Genomic DNA, 13,445 nt, shown 5'->3' on the forward strand with positions numbered 1-13,445 from the left:
CTTTAACATACAGAAATAAAAATATAATATAAACATAAAGTATTATATATTTAATATTTATATATGTGCATTATTATATTACATATAACTATATTCAGATTTTTATGAGTTTGAATTGGGTTAAATCCATGCCCAGGTATTTGGATCATATGTCGAACTAGGTATTAGATATTTGGAGTCCATTGACACTTTCACCAATAGAGTGGATTGGGGCTCCATATAGATCCCATGTTTCATTGTAACCTTTGTGTTTAATTTTTGTGAAAAAATACATTTGTGTGATAAATCTATCTCACTCCGGATCTAGTGTGTTTGGATTTGAAGGGATTTTCTCTTCGAATCCACTAAAATTTTGACACGTCGTTCGATGCTCTACTGGCCATTACCTATCACCTGTTGAAGCTAATACTGACAAAATTCTAAAATCCTCTGTTATCAGACTCAGACCATTGGTTGTTATACAATTTTAACGGCAACAGAAACGATGGTCTTCCGGTCTTCCCTACTCTCCTTCTCCTTCTCTACTTTGTCCATTTAATCAGCAAAACCTCACCACCTTTTTCAGTTCATTTATTACCCATTTTAGTCACAGAAAGATCAATCCTCATGTGCCGCAAATATCTCCGGCACCGGTCCCAGCTCCAGCCATGAATCTGATCCAAGAATTCTTTACTAGGTCTCCTGTGCCATCCTTCGATCAAATTTAGTCCTATTACTTAAATGACATTGGCATTAAAGTGAGTATTTATAAATACATTTACTTATGTAAAGACAGTATATATTAATATATATGATGAAAATAGTTGAAAAAATATTTATATTTTTTTTATTTTTCTTTAAAATTTTTATGTTTTTTCTTTTAATAATTTATTAAATTTTTCATAATTCAAATCAAATAAAATCATATTCAGATGTTCAACATCCTTAGCGGATTCGGATTTGAATAACCATTTATGAGATCTAGCCGGATCTCGTATATTTGCTATCGGATCGGATTCGGATATACCCCGATTCGAGTCCGATTTGCATCCCTAATGATGAAGGCATATGTTTGAGTTGCAATTCCTATCCTTATCTGGTGGATACTTGTCCCTACTCACCTTCACGATAAGTTTATTTTTTTTTTGAAAAGTGGATTTTAGGACCGAACAAGTTTTGGGATTTTGCAACCCATATGGGTACAGCATTAGGCTAAAACCTAATTCTCTTTGACTTGTATATTGTTGTTGGAAGGCATATGAAAATATGTGTTGTGTTAAATTTGATAATGTTTTGAATATTATGTGAAGGATAATTGATGATTTGTGTATTCTCTATATGTTTCAATCAAATAGTTTAAAAATTTAATGTTTACTCACATTATTTTAGGGGGGCATTCTACACCGTGAATTGTTTTCCTTGTTGGTGGTTCCAAAAACAAATCAGAATCTTCTTGTTTGAAAATAGATTGTTTCTTAAAACAAGAACACAAAAAACATGTTCTTGATTGTGCATGTGCTTTCTGTTTTCAAAATTGAAACAAAAACATGTTCTTGAATTTGGTTTAAAAAACATGTTTTCATCTTGTTGATGCTCGGGTTGGCCGAGGGCAACAAAGTAAATTTGCTCTTGAGCTTCGAAGGAAGGCTGAAGGCTTTGAGGGCCCGGAGGAGATGAGCCGAGGCCGAGGGCTAGAGGCCGAGGCGGATTGCTCCTTTGGATACGGTAGAGGCTGAGGGCTGGTATTGAGAAGGGCATCCGAAGAGGGGCGAGATACGGTCCCCGCGGTAATGAATCTGCAAGGGAGAAGGTCTCAGAGACCTTGGGTGGAAACCTAAGGCGAAGACTCCGACAATCAAGTTAATATGTGCACAAGGTAAGTAGTGAGTCTGGAGTCGAGGGGTCTAGACGAGGTCTCAAATAGCGCTAAGTCCTTAGAGGAGAAAGCACTAGAGATCACAAAGATTTTCGAATCGAATGCCTTACCTTGTGGGGGCGTGCCTTGTATTTATAGTCTGAGTTGTTAGGGGTTAATTGGGCTCAGATGGTCCAGATGCGAGTCGTACGAGGGCCTGTTGAGATGTTTTTCCAGGGCCACATGGTGCCCTGTGATTGGATCCGCTTGGTCCACATCGGGTAACCCCAAGCGTCCTCATGGCAAGCCTATGTTGGCACTATCTAGTCGACACGCGTCAGCCCTGTACAGGCCAGCTGAATGCGCCTACATCACATATGATTATTCAACACCATGTTCCATAAATCATATAATTTTTATACTAAAAAAATTGTTTTTTGTTTTAAAAAACCAATATTTTGTTGGTTCAAAAACATGTGTTGTTTTTTGAAACAAAACCAATTTATTTATCCCTTCAAAAACAAAAAAGAGTTCAAGAATATGTTTTTGTTTTTTTGCTGATGTGGCAATTCCAAAAACAAATGAAAACAAAAATGTTCATGTTGTAGAACACCCCCTTATTGTATTACTTATATACAATAGGAAATAATAGGAAATTAAATGCAGTTTTTGGACATGACCCACTCACCCTCAAACTTGAGGAAGGTAACGTTAGGGACAATTTTGCTTTTTCATATTTGGGGAGGGTTTACATTATGAAAATCCAACCTGTTGTGGGTTTGGGGTGAATATGAGTTGAGAGGTTTGGAGAGACAGATGTTTAGAATTTACAAAACCCTCCAAAAAACCCACATCATAGAATTTACAAAACCCTTCCAAAAACCCACATCGTCACTGTCTCTATTCCCATAAGGAGGGAAACACTGAAAAACCACTGGGGTGTGGGGAGATGCACATGCACCACAAAACCCTAAACCTTGAGCACATGTGCTCGTAGCCTCATATCTTAACATCAATTTCTATTGATCAATTGCAAACATTTTATCAATAAACAGTAATGGTACCAAAAACAACCATACTCAAGTTTAAACAATCAGATTGCCCTGAGTGGATTTCTTTTCTTGTTCCGTTCGTGTGATCCGGTAGATGGGGTAGCACTAGCACTAGCACTAGCACATGCCTTTGAGATCACATTTGCACCCCGACGAAGGGCGTCCCACAAATGCCCCACATGCACATCTTAACATGCAATGGGAACATCTTCTGAAGTTGTTAGTGTGAGATATTCCCAATACAAGGTTGGGATATGCTATGGGCGCATATGTGAATTCTTCTGATTGCCCTTAGTGGCTTGATGAGTTGATCTAGTTTTGCTTGTTTAGTCGTATTTGATTAATTTGTAGGGTTTGTTAGTCTGTATTATTTTCTTCCCTCTAGTTAGGTTGTTCTTTTGATTTTCTGTTTTATTTTTATTTCCTGAATGAAACTTTGTATCTCTCATCTTCCTCCACTAGGCCGTCAATGCAAGTGTTGCGGGCAGATGTGGAGTCGAGGGCAATAAACGTAATTTCTAGTGCACGAGACCGACGAGTCCAATCTATTGAGGGAAAGAAGATGTTAGAGGTCCTAAGAGTTATCATAGGGGTGGAAACTTTGATGATCAAGTTATACGAGAACTATGAGGGGTCAGACCAAGCAAAAGAGGAGACTTAAAGCTTAAGTTCCAGTATGTCTTTACCTCCATGTCGGAGCCCCTTTTTATAGTCGGAATTGCCTGAGAGGAGTAGTAATTGGAAGCAGGTGGCAGCGGTTGGTGATGGGTGGTTAGGATACATTCGACTGACACCACATGTCAGGATCCGTAGGATGGTTGGGATGCGTCCAACTGACACCACATGTCAGGATCTACAAGTCAGCCAAATACTCCTACACCACCAAGCTAATATTTTCTACCAAAAGTAACCCCTAAACCGTTTGATTTATGGGGGCCCAACCCTTTGATAGGGTTAATTAGCAAAATTGCCCTTGAACACCACCACTCATTCACAAGTCACCTCGGACAAGAGTTGTGTTCCCAAACACTGCCTACGTCATTTAGTCGAGCCGTTTGGAGTCTGGACCAGACGATCGAACCTATGAACCGAGAAGGGCTGATTTTTATAAAGATGGGGAAGGAATCAAAGGATAAAGAAAGAGGGTTACGAAAAAATCTCCCGCGACCAGAAACTCTTCTAGTGTACAGTTTAAGCTTCAAGCTTAACTGCTCAACATCCACCGGTGCCGGTGAACTTCTGAATTGTAAGTTTTAAATCTAAACAACCAGCCGCGAAACAGGTGAGGAAACTATTTCACTAATTTTGTTTTTGTTTACTCAATATCGCTGTACCATTTTCGTTTGTCTCCTATATAAAAATCCTGTAATGGATCCACAACTGTTGCTTTCCTCAAGAAAACCCTCGTCCCCGGCACCTTTATCGCTTTTTCCGTCGTGCCCATCTTCTTTTCGTGAAAGACCCAACTTCTCTATCAAAACTCATCTTTCCTTCTCAACCAAACATGCGGACAAAACCACATTTATGGGGACACGTTTGGTTTTAAATGACAAGAATCCTGGACTCTGTAATCAGAGAAGAGCATGTTTGCCATTTCACCCAATAACAGCTGCTGTCAAGAGAAGAAAAGAGCTTGCCTTTGACAACGTTATCCAACGTGACAAGAAGCTGAAACTGGTGTTAAAAATAAGAAAGATTTTGGTTAGTCAACCTGATAGAATAATGTCGCTTAGAGACTTGGGCAGGTACCGAAGGGAATTGGGCCTCGGTCGGAAACGTCGTTTTATTGCTTTATTGAAGCGGTTTCCTGCTGTTTTTGAGATAATGGAAGAAGGGGTTTATTCTCTCAAGTTCAAATTGACCCCTGAGGCCGAGCGGTTATATTTGGAGGAATTGAAAATGAGGAATGAAATAGAAGATTTGCTCGTTGTCAAGTTGAGGAAATTATTGATGATGTCCTTAGAGAAGCGGATTCTATTAGAGAAGATTGCTCATTTGAGGACTGACCTCGGGCTTCCTTTAGAATTCAGGGACACAATTTGTCATAGATATCCTCAATATTTTAAGGTCGTTCGTACTGAGCGGGGCCCTGCATTGGAGTTAACCCATTGGGATCCCGAGTTGGCTGTCTCTGCGGCTGAACTTAGTGAAGAAGAGAATCGTGCTAGAGAATTGGAAGAGAAGAATTTGATCATTGATAGGCCTCCCAAGTTCAATAGAGTAAAGCTACCCAAGGGTCTCAATCTTTCAAAAGGTGAGATGAGAAGGATATGCAAGTTTAGAGAAATTCCTTATATATCTCCATATGCTGATTTCTCAGAATTAAAGGCTGGTACACCAGAGAAAGAAAAGCATGCCTGTGGAGTTGTTCATGAGATCTTGAGTCTCACTGTTGAGAAGAGAACACTTGTGGATCACCTTACTCATTTCAGAGAAGAGTTTAGGTTTTCTCAGCAGCTGAGGGGAATGTTGATCAGGCACCCTGATATGTTCTATGTGTCCTTGAAGGGGGATAGAGATTCGGTTTTCCTACGGGAAGCCTATCATAACTCCCAATTGATTGACAAGGATCGGTTATTAATTATCAAGGAGAAACTTCGTGCACTTGTTGCAGTTCCCCGATTCACAAGGAGCGGTGCACCCAAGATGAATATGGATGGCAGTGAGGATGCTGACAGTGCTGATAACTCAGAAGTAGAAAGTGGTGAAGAGGAGGCTGGTGAATGGTCTGATGTTGACAACTTATTGAGCAATGAGTTTGGTGATGATGACTTTGATGATTACAATGATGATGAGGATGAATGGAGTGATGAAGATGATGACATGCCCCCAGATTTTGATGATGTTGATGGAAGCAGAAATATTAGAGAGACTGAACTAGTTAATCAAGTTGAGGTCTTGAGAAACTATGAAGAAAGGGTTCCTGTATTCCCTGATGGTCGGCCAAGAGAACGCTGGTGATAATAAAAATTATCATGGAGTTTGACCCTGGATGCATGGTAAGAGAAAATAACTTTATTGCTTTGTCAGATGTTCTTTTCATGTAGAAACATCCTTGAGAGGCAAGAGTAAGTTGTTGCAAAGATATCTGTTTTTCCACTGTCCTTCCATATAAGGTATAACCAGTTGCCAGAATTCCTATTTGTCACAATTAATGTCTGATATCAGTAAAAAGGAGGCTTTTTGTTGGTTGTAGTTCAAATTACCTTGTTCTAATGTGACCAATTTACCTTTCTTGGTGGTGTTGGGAACTATATAAATTTTGAAGTTTTTTTTTTTTTTTACCTCTCTGTTCTCTCCTGATTTAGATATTCCAACGAACCTGATTGAACAAAGATCTGTTCTGAGCCTTATCTGCTGAATCTAGAAGGGATGCATTTTAAGACTCTAATTTATGTTCATTTCTTTTAATCAGATATAGAGTTCTGTATGACTGTATCTGTCAGGTTGTGGCATAGCTGAAGTGGAAGAGATGTTTCTGACATCATGTTTGTTAAACTGATATGAAATGTCTGCAATGAAAAACAGAATGTGACAACCTTAAGTTAGGATGCATTAAGGAAGGTAATGTTGTTAGCTGCTAGGATGGAAGCCTCAGTCATCTAGATTCCTAGTTTAAATTAAAAAAAAAACCCTTTTATCTGACCTACTTAGTCACATCAGTCACATGTTTTCCATCCATCCAACAACCTCTACCTAGAAAAAGAAAAGTGAATAGAAATCTTCAAAAAGCAAAAAAAAAAAAAAAGAAAAAGAAAAAGAAAAAGAAAAGAAAAGACTAGTACAACAAAAAGGATTAAGTGAATGTAAAGATTCTAACCCTTTAATCTACCTCCTGACATGAAAAAAAAAGAAGTCACGATCCTATGCATCAATGCCCTCCACAAGGTCTTTGTATGGCTTGTGGAGGGCATTGATGTAGACACCTGTAAGATCCACCATAAGCTCAAACAAAAGGTTCATGGAAGTGTCCTGAAATATGTAAAAAACATTGCACGCCTGCCATCTCTCCATTCTAAACAAGTCTACATCTTCGGTTCCATCTTTTATTTTCTTCTCCCTTTAGGGGCTCCTTTAGTTTCCAACCTGAAAGGCTGAAACCCAAAAACCCTAAAAAATGACATGTCTGCAACACTCTCCATTTCATTCTGTCTCTGAAACTGATCCATTGAATCGTAATACATCCTCTGAATTCAGTTCTCTGCCTCTCCCCATGTTTGGTCACAATTTTTTCTCCAATAATTTGAACTTGCTAGAAGATTTCCTCATAGATGAAGGATTTGAAGGTGATTTTGATTTCTCTCTACATGATCTCATTCTTGCTGCTAAAAATGAGCATCTACCTTTGGGAGATGGTTCTATGACCTTGTCCTCAATGTTGATTTGGCTGTTGTTCATTTGTTCTCTCAGAAGTCTAAAGCTGATGGATTGGGTTTGTCCTGGCAGGTTTCTGTTGGGACCCAAATACCTTCCCCTAACCCAACACAGGGAGTGGAGCAGGCCACTACCCATCAGCAGTACTCAAGGAAGCAGAAAGGACAGGCGACAGAGCCTCAGGGATAGGCAACAGAGCCTCAGAATTAGTTACACACAGAGAGGGTGATTCTGTCGACAGAAGATATTCCCTCCATGATATTTCCCAGAGTTTGTTATCAGTTAGTTATTCTGCCAATCAGAGGATATTCCCTCTATGATTACACCTGTAGGCCAGATATATAAGGCCCTACTCCTTTAAAGAAGGAATGAATGAATATCCCCTGTTTTTCTCTTTCACTGCATCCCTCTCTTCCTACCTTCCCTTCTCTTCTTCCTCCCCATTTTCTGTTTCAGGAGGTTAAGCCACCCTCGAAGGGGCTTCCGAGGTGAGCGGTATCTCACCAAGTTGGTATCAGAGCAAGGTTGTAGACCAGCTATGCCGCAGACAAGATCCTCTACCATGGAAGACAGAGTCGACCAACTTGAGATTGGGTTTCACCAAGTACTGAACAAACTCAGGGATCTCAAGGTGGGGTCATCTCTAACTTCGCCTCCCAACAACAGTCCGGCGAGACCAGTCAGCCAACAGGGGCCGACGCCTCTGTTTCCGGAAGCTAGGGAACTGGGGGTTACCCCGCCGGAAAGGTTACTAAAATCAATTTTCCCAACTATTCCGGTGGAGATCCCATTCCTTGGATCTTCAGAGCAGAGAGATTCTTCGAGTACCATGAAACCCCTGCACACCAGCGCCCTTGAAGGAGACGCTATTCTCTAGCTTCAGTGGTATCGACAAACACATCCTCAGGTAGCTTGGGCGGAGTTCACGGAAGCTCTATGCATCCGTTTTGGGTTGACGGCGTTCGTGGATTATGACGAACTTCTCACTCGATTAAAACAGACGGGGACAGTAGTAGACTACCAGCTCGAGTTCGAAAGAATGGCGACCAGAGTACACGGATGGCCGGAGAAGACCTTGGTTGGGTGTTTTGTGGGAGGTCTCAGAGAAGACATCCGCCTAGAAGTGAGAGCTCTTCGACCAGCGACAGTCATGGCGGCGGTGGGCATGGCTCGCTTGCAAGAAGAGAAGATTGATAGCATGCGCAGGACTAGCAAGCCATCCTATCCGAATGTGAGGGCTCTCCAGCGGGCCGAACAGCAACCCCAAAAACAAGTTGGGGATCCACAAAAGCCCATTTTGTCCAATCCCACTGTGCCTTTCAAGCGCCTCTCGTGGGCTGAGATGCAGGCCCGATGCGAGAAGGGCCTCCGTTACAACTGTGATGATAAGTTTGGGCCGGGCCATAAGTGTCGAGTCCAGCGAGTATTTCTCCTTCAAACAGAGGGAGAACCGGAGGGGACAGAACTAGAGCACCTCGAAGATTGTGAGCTGATATCAGGCGAACTAGAATCGGTTGGAACCGAGATCTCTCTACACGCTCTCATGGGTCTCAACCCTCTTCAGTCCATGCAAGTAGAAGGAAGATTGGGTGGCCGATCTGTGATGGTGTTGATTGACAGTGGCTCTACTTTGAATTTCATCACTTGCCGTTTGTCTAAGCAACTAGGTATGACTATACACCCCACTCCTCTCTTTTCAATCCATGTGGCTAATGGGAATCAGATGTTATGTGATGGTGTATGTAAGAAGGAAAGGATCCTCGTACAGGGCCATAATTTCGTGGTAGATCTTCACCCATTGGAATTCTTGGGGGCTGATATCATTTTGGGAATCCATTGGTTACGTAGCCTAGGTCCTGCATTGTGTGATTGGGCCAGAATGACAATGGATTTTTGCCAAAATGGACAGACCTGCCCTTTGCAAGGGGTGCGGCCCCTTAGTCCCCGAGGTGATACCTTAGCCTCTATAATACGGGCCTCCAAGGATACTGGACAGCCCTTGTTTATGCATTTGGGCATTCGGCCCACAGTTCCGATTTTAAACAATCAGGACTGTGACCAACCTACTGAAGCCCAACACTAGAGCCTAAGATCGATCCTCGATCAGTTTGGTGACATATTCAAGGAACCGAACCAGTTACCTCAACCCCGGGCCCATGACCATCAGATACCCCTCTTACCCGAATCCAAACCAGCCAATGTGAGGCCATATAGATACCCTTATTTCCAAAAGCTGGAAATTGAGAAGGCAGTAAAAGAGCTACTGGACAAGGGGCATATACAGACCAGCACCAGCCCGTTTTCATCCCCCGTACTCCTAGTGAAGAAGAAAGATGGTAGTTGGCGGTTTTGCGTAGATTAATGGGCCCTGAACCAGATTACAGTGAAGGACAAGTTCCCAATACCTCTCATTGACGAACTGCTGGACGAGTTAGGGGAAGCACAAGTGTTCTCCAAACTGGACCTGCGGTCCGGGTATCATCAGATCCAGGTTCACCAGGCTGATTTCCACAAGACAGCCTTTAGGACCCACGATGGCCACTATGAGTTTCTGGTTATGCCGTTTGGTCTTACCAACGCCCCCTCCACCTTTTAGGCCCTCATGAATGACATCTTCAGGCCTTTCTTAAGGCAATTTATTCTGGTATTTTTCAATGACATCTTGGTTTACAGCAAGGATTGGGGCACCCATATGAAACATCTCAAACTTACCCTCACAATTCTGAGAGAGCACCAGTTGCATGCCAAATTGGCAAAGTGCTCCTTTGGACAAAGACAGATTCGGTACTTAGGCCATGTGGTTGCTGCAGGCCAGGTCATGGCAGACCCAGAAAAGATAGGTGCCATCCAAAATTGGCCCAAGCCCACCACTGTAAAGGCTCTCAGGGGTTTTCTTGGGCTTACCGGTTATTATAGGCGCTTCATTAAGGGGTATGGGCTTATGGCCACCCCTCTAACACGCCTGTTAAAGAAGGATTCATTTGGGTGGGCTGATGATGCCCAACGGGCCTTTGAAGACTTAAAGACAGCAGTCTCTAGCCCTCCAGTCCTCACTCTTCCGGATTTCTCTCAACCCTTTGAGATAGAGTGTGATGCATCGGGTGTTGGAGTGGGGGCCGTTTTGATGCAGAAGGGGCAACCCATTGCTTATTTCAGCAAAGCTCTCTCAGCAGCCCACCAAAATCAGTCCACCTATGTCAAGGAAATGATGGCCGTGGTAATGGCAGTATAGAAATGACGTGCATACCTATTGGGATGCCAATTTATCATCAGGATAGACCAAAGAAGTTTGAAGTACATAGCAGAACAAAGGGTGCACACCCCGGAGCAGCAAAAATGGCTTAGTAAACTAATGGGATTTGACTACCACATTGAGTATAAACCTGGGCCTGCCAACAAAGTAGCTGATGCCTTATCACGGGTAGAAGAGCTGACCCAACTAACCTGCTCTCAACCCAGTTTTCCCTTATTTGAAGCTATACGGCAAGAAGCCAGATCTGATCCACAGCTGCAGACATCAAGGAAAGGTGGAAAAGTGACCCTTCTCAGGTTCCGGGTTACCAAATTGTGGGGCTTGATCTTTTCTTCAAGGGTAGGTTTGTGGTTGCTCCAAATTCCACCCACAAAACTGAACTGCTAAGGTTGTTTCATGATTCCGCTTTGGGAGGACATTCAGGGGTGCTACGGACCCTAAAAAACTCAGCAGCCACTACCATTAGGTAGGAACGCACAAGGATGTGTTGCACTATGTATCAGAATGCCCAACTTGCCAACAGCAGAAATACTCCTCACAGTCACCCGCGGACCTTCTACAACCCCTCAAGATTCTAGAGCAAGTGTGGGAAGACCTCTCCATGGATTTCATCACAGGACTCCCTTGTTCTGCAGGAAAAGAGGTCATCATGGTAGTGGTTGACCGCCTCACCAAGTATAGCCATTTCTCTGCTTTGCCTCACCCTTACGTTGCAGCGATGGTGGCCAACATTTTCATACGAGACGTGGCGAAACTGCATGGAACACCAAGATCCATTGTCTCGGACCGTGACCCTGCCTTCCTAAGTTCATTTTGGAAGGAGTACTTCAGATTGCAAGGAACCCGACTACACCCGTCCACCAGCTATCACCCGCAAACTGATGGACAGATTGAAGTCATTAATCGATGCTTAGAAGCCTACCTTAGATGCTTCATAGGGGAGAAGCCTAGACAATGGGCTCATTGGCTTCCGTGGGCAGAATACTGGTACAACTCAACTTATCAATCAGCTGCAGGGATGACACCTTTCAAGGCCTTATATGGCAGAGAACCCCCTCCCATATTACCCTATGAATATGGGTCGTCCAAGGTGGCAGAAGTAGAGACTCGCCTACTGGAAAGAGACGAGATTCTTAGATTGCTCAAGGCCAATTTGACAAAGGCCCAGCAACGAATGAAGATCAGCTATGACTCTCACCACCGCCCATTAGAGTTTTAGGTGGGTGATTTTGTCTACCTTAATCTCCAACCTTACCGTCAGGTCTCAGTGGTAAGACAGGCTTGGCACAAGCTAGCTCCCAGGTATTATGGGCCCTACAAGGTGCTGGAAAGAGTGGGCCTTGTTGCTTACAGATTGGACCTCCCTACTACCTCGAAGCTTCATCCAGTGTTTCACATCTCTCTTCTCAAGAAGGCTGTGGGAAATCATACTCCTACCTCATCTAGCTTACCCCAATTCACTGAAGAAGGGGACATTTACACAGAGCCCATCAAAATTGTGGATTTTCGATGGGTCTGACGAGGTGGGCAGGTTGTACCAGAAGCCAAGGTAGAATGGGCCGGACTGCCCCCAGAAGACGCCACTTGGGAACCTTATCTTAGGCTGAATGAGAGGTTCCCGAACCTAGACCTTGAGGGCAAGGTCAATGCTAAGGAGGGAGGAATTGTTGGGACCCAAATACCTTCCCCTAACCCAACACAGGGAGTGGAGCAGGCCACTACCCATCAGCAGTACTCAAGGAAGCAGAAAGGACAGGCGACAGAGCCTCAGGGACAGGCAACAGAGCCTCGGAATTAGTTACACACAGAGAGGGTGATTCTGTCGACAGAAGATATTCCCTCCATGATATTTCCCAGAGTTTGTTATCAGTTAGTTATTCTGCCAATCAGAGGATATTCCCTCTATGATTACACCTGTAGGCCAGATATATAAGGCCCTACTCTTTTAAAGAAGGAATGAATGAATATCCCCTGTTTTTCTCTTTCACTGCATCCCTCTCTTCCTACCTTCCCTTCTCTTCTTCCTCCCCATTTTCTGTTTCAGGAGGTTAAGCCACCCTCGAAGGGGCTTCCGAGGTGAGTGGTATCTCACTAGTTTCAAACAACTAGGGTTTGGAGTTTGTTGGGTTTCTGACTTCTCCACCACTGTAGATGGGTAGTTGTGACCCGTAGTTTTGGGGGAGGATAAATCTTCCAAATAGGTGATTCAAGCCATTTTCAACCCACTACGTAAACGAGTGGGTTATAAGTGGGTGATCGGATGTGTTGGGTTAGAAATTGCCATCCCTAATTGAAAGCGATTCTGTACTAGGGTTTGACCCTATCAGGGTAGTTATAGAGGAAGATGTTGAAATTGATCAGTGTTTTTTGGTGGCTTTTTTTGGTCCATCTTGTTTCTAGAGTTGGAAGGTCTTTTTCTTTATGATTGACAAGATCAAGAGATTTAATTAAATATAGAATCCTTGATGTGGCAAGAAATAAAAAGCTTACAACAGATAGAACAGCATGAAAGTAAGACAGAATGGTAGGCCATTATAATACACTACATCACAATTTCAAATTTAGGTTTCCTCCTGGGTGTGGTGTCCCCCGCCCCAAACAAATTTGACCTAACTGCCCAATCCCTAGTTTAGAGATTTGTAAGAGTGGTAGCTAATGAGTTCGAAGGTATTTGAAACTCTTGATATTTTTCTTTTAGTAAAATGTTTTGATTTCATTGTTAATTGAAAAAAAGAAGAAAAGAAAAGAAAATGAATATGATGATAATAGCTTGGATGGTGTGGGGGCAGTAACCATGCTGGTCTCATGTATCAGTATCATAATTGTTGTGCGGCAATTCATGTAATTATGTTACTAGAAGCACAGTTGGAAAGAGAAAAAAGAATCATTAGAACCATGAGTTCAAGACTTGGCTGTTGTGGAACTGGACATA

At 42.8% G+C, this 13,445-nt stretch overlaps 1 protein-coding gene across 1 annotated transcript; it reads left to right on the forward strand.

The window, feature by feature from the left end:
* The first annotated feature begins 4,009 nt into the window (after window positions 1–4,009).
* WTF1 (Ubiquitin carboxyl-terminal hydrolase family protein) lies at window positions 4,010–6,168 on the forward strand. The gene has a single exon (XM_010268167.3). The coding sequence runs from the start codon at window positions 4,255–4,257 to the stop codon at window positions 5,845–5,847; it is 1,593 nt and encodes a 530-aa protein (XP_010266469.1). The 5' UTR covers window positions 4,010–4,254; the 3' UTR covers window positions 5,848–6,168.
* The last annotated feature ends 7,277 nt before the right edge of the window (window positions 6,169–13,445 follow it).

The sequence above is a fragment of the Nelumbo nucifera genome, chromosome 3 (assembly GCF_055504915.1).
Source record: "Nelumbo nucifera cultivar China Antique chromosome 3, China Antique-T2T, whole genome shotgun sequence".
Classification (NCBI taxonomy): Eukaryota; Viridiplantae; Streptophyta; class Magnoliopsida; order Proteales; family Nelumbonaceae; genus Nelumbo; species Nelumbo nucifera.

What these genes read in the sequence shown, in the direction of transcription:
- WTF1 (XM_010268167.3), top strand. Translation starts at nt 4,255, where the DNA reads ATGGATCCACAACTGTTGCTTTCCTCAAGAAAACCCTCGTCCCCGGCA.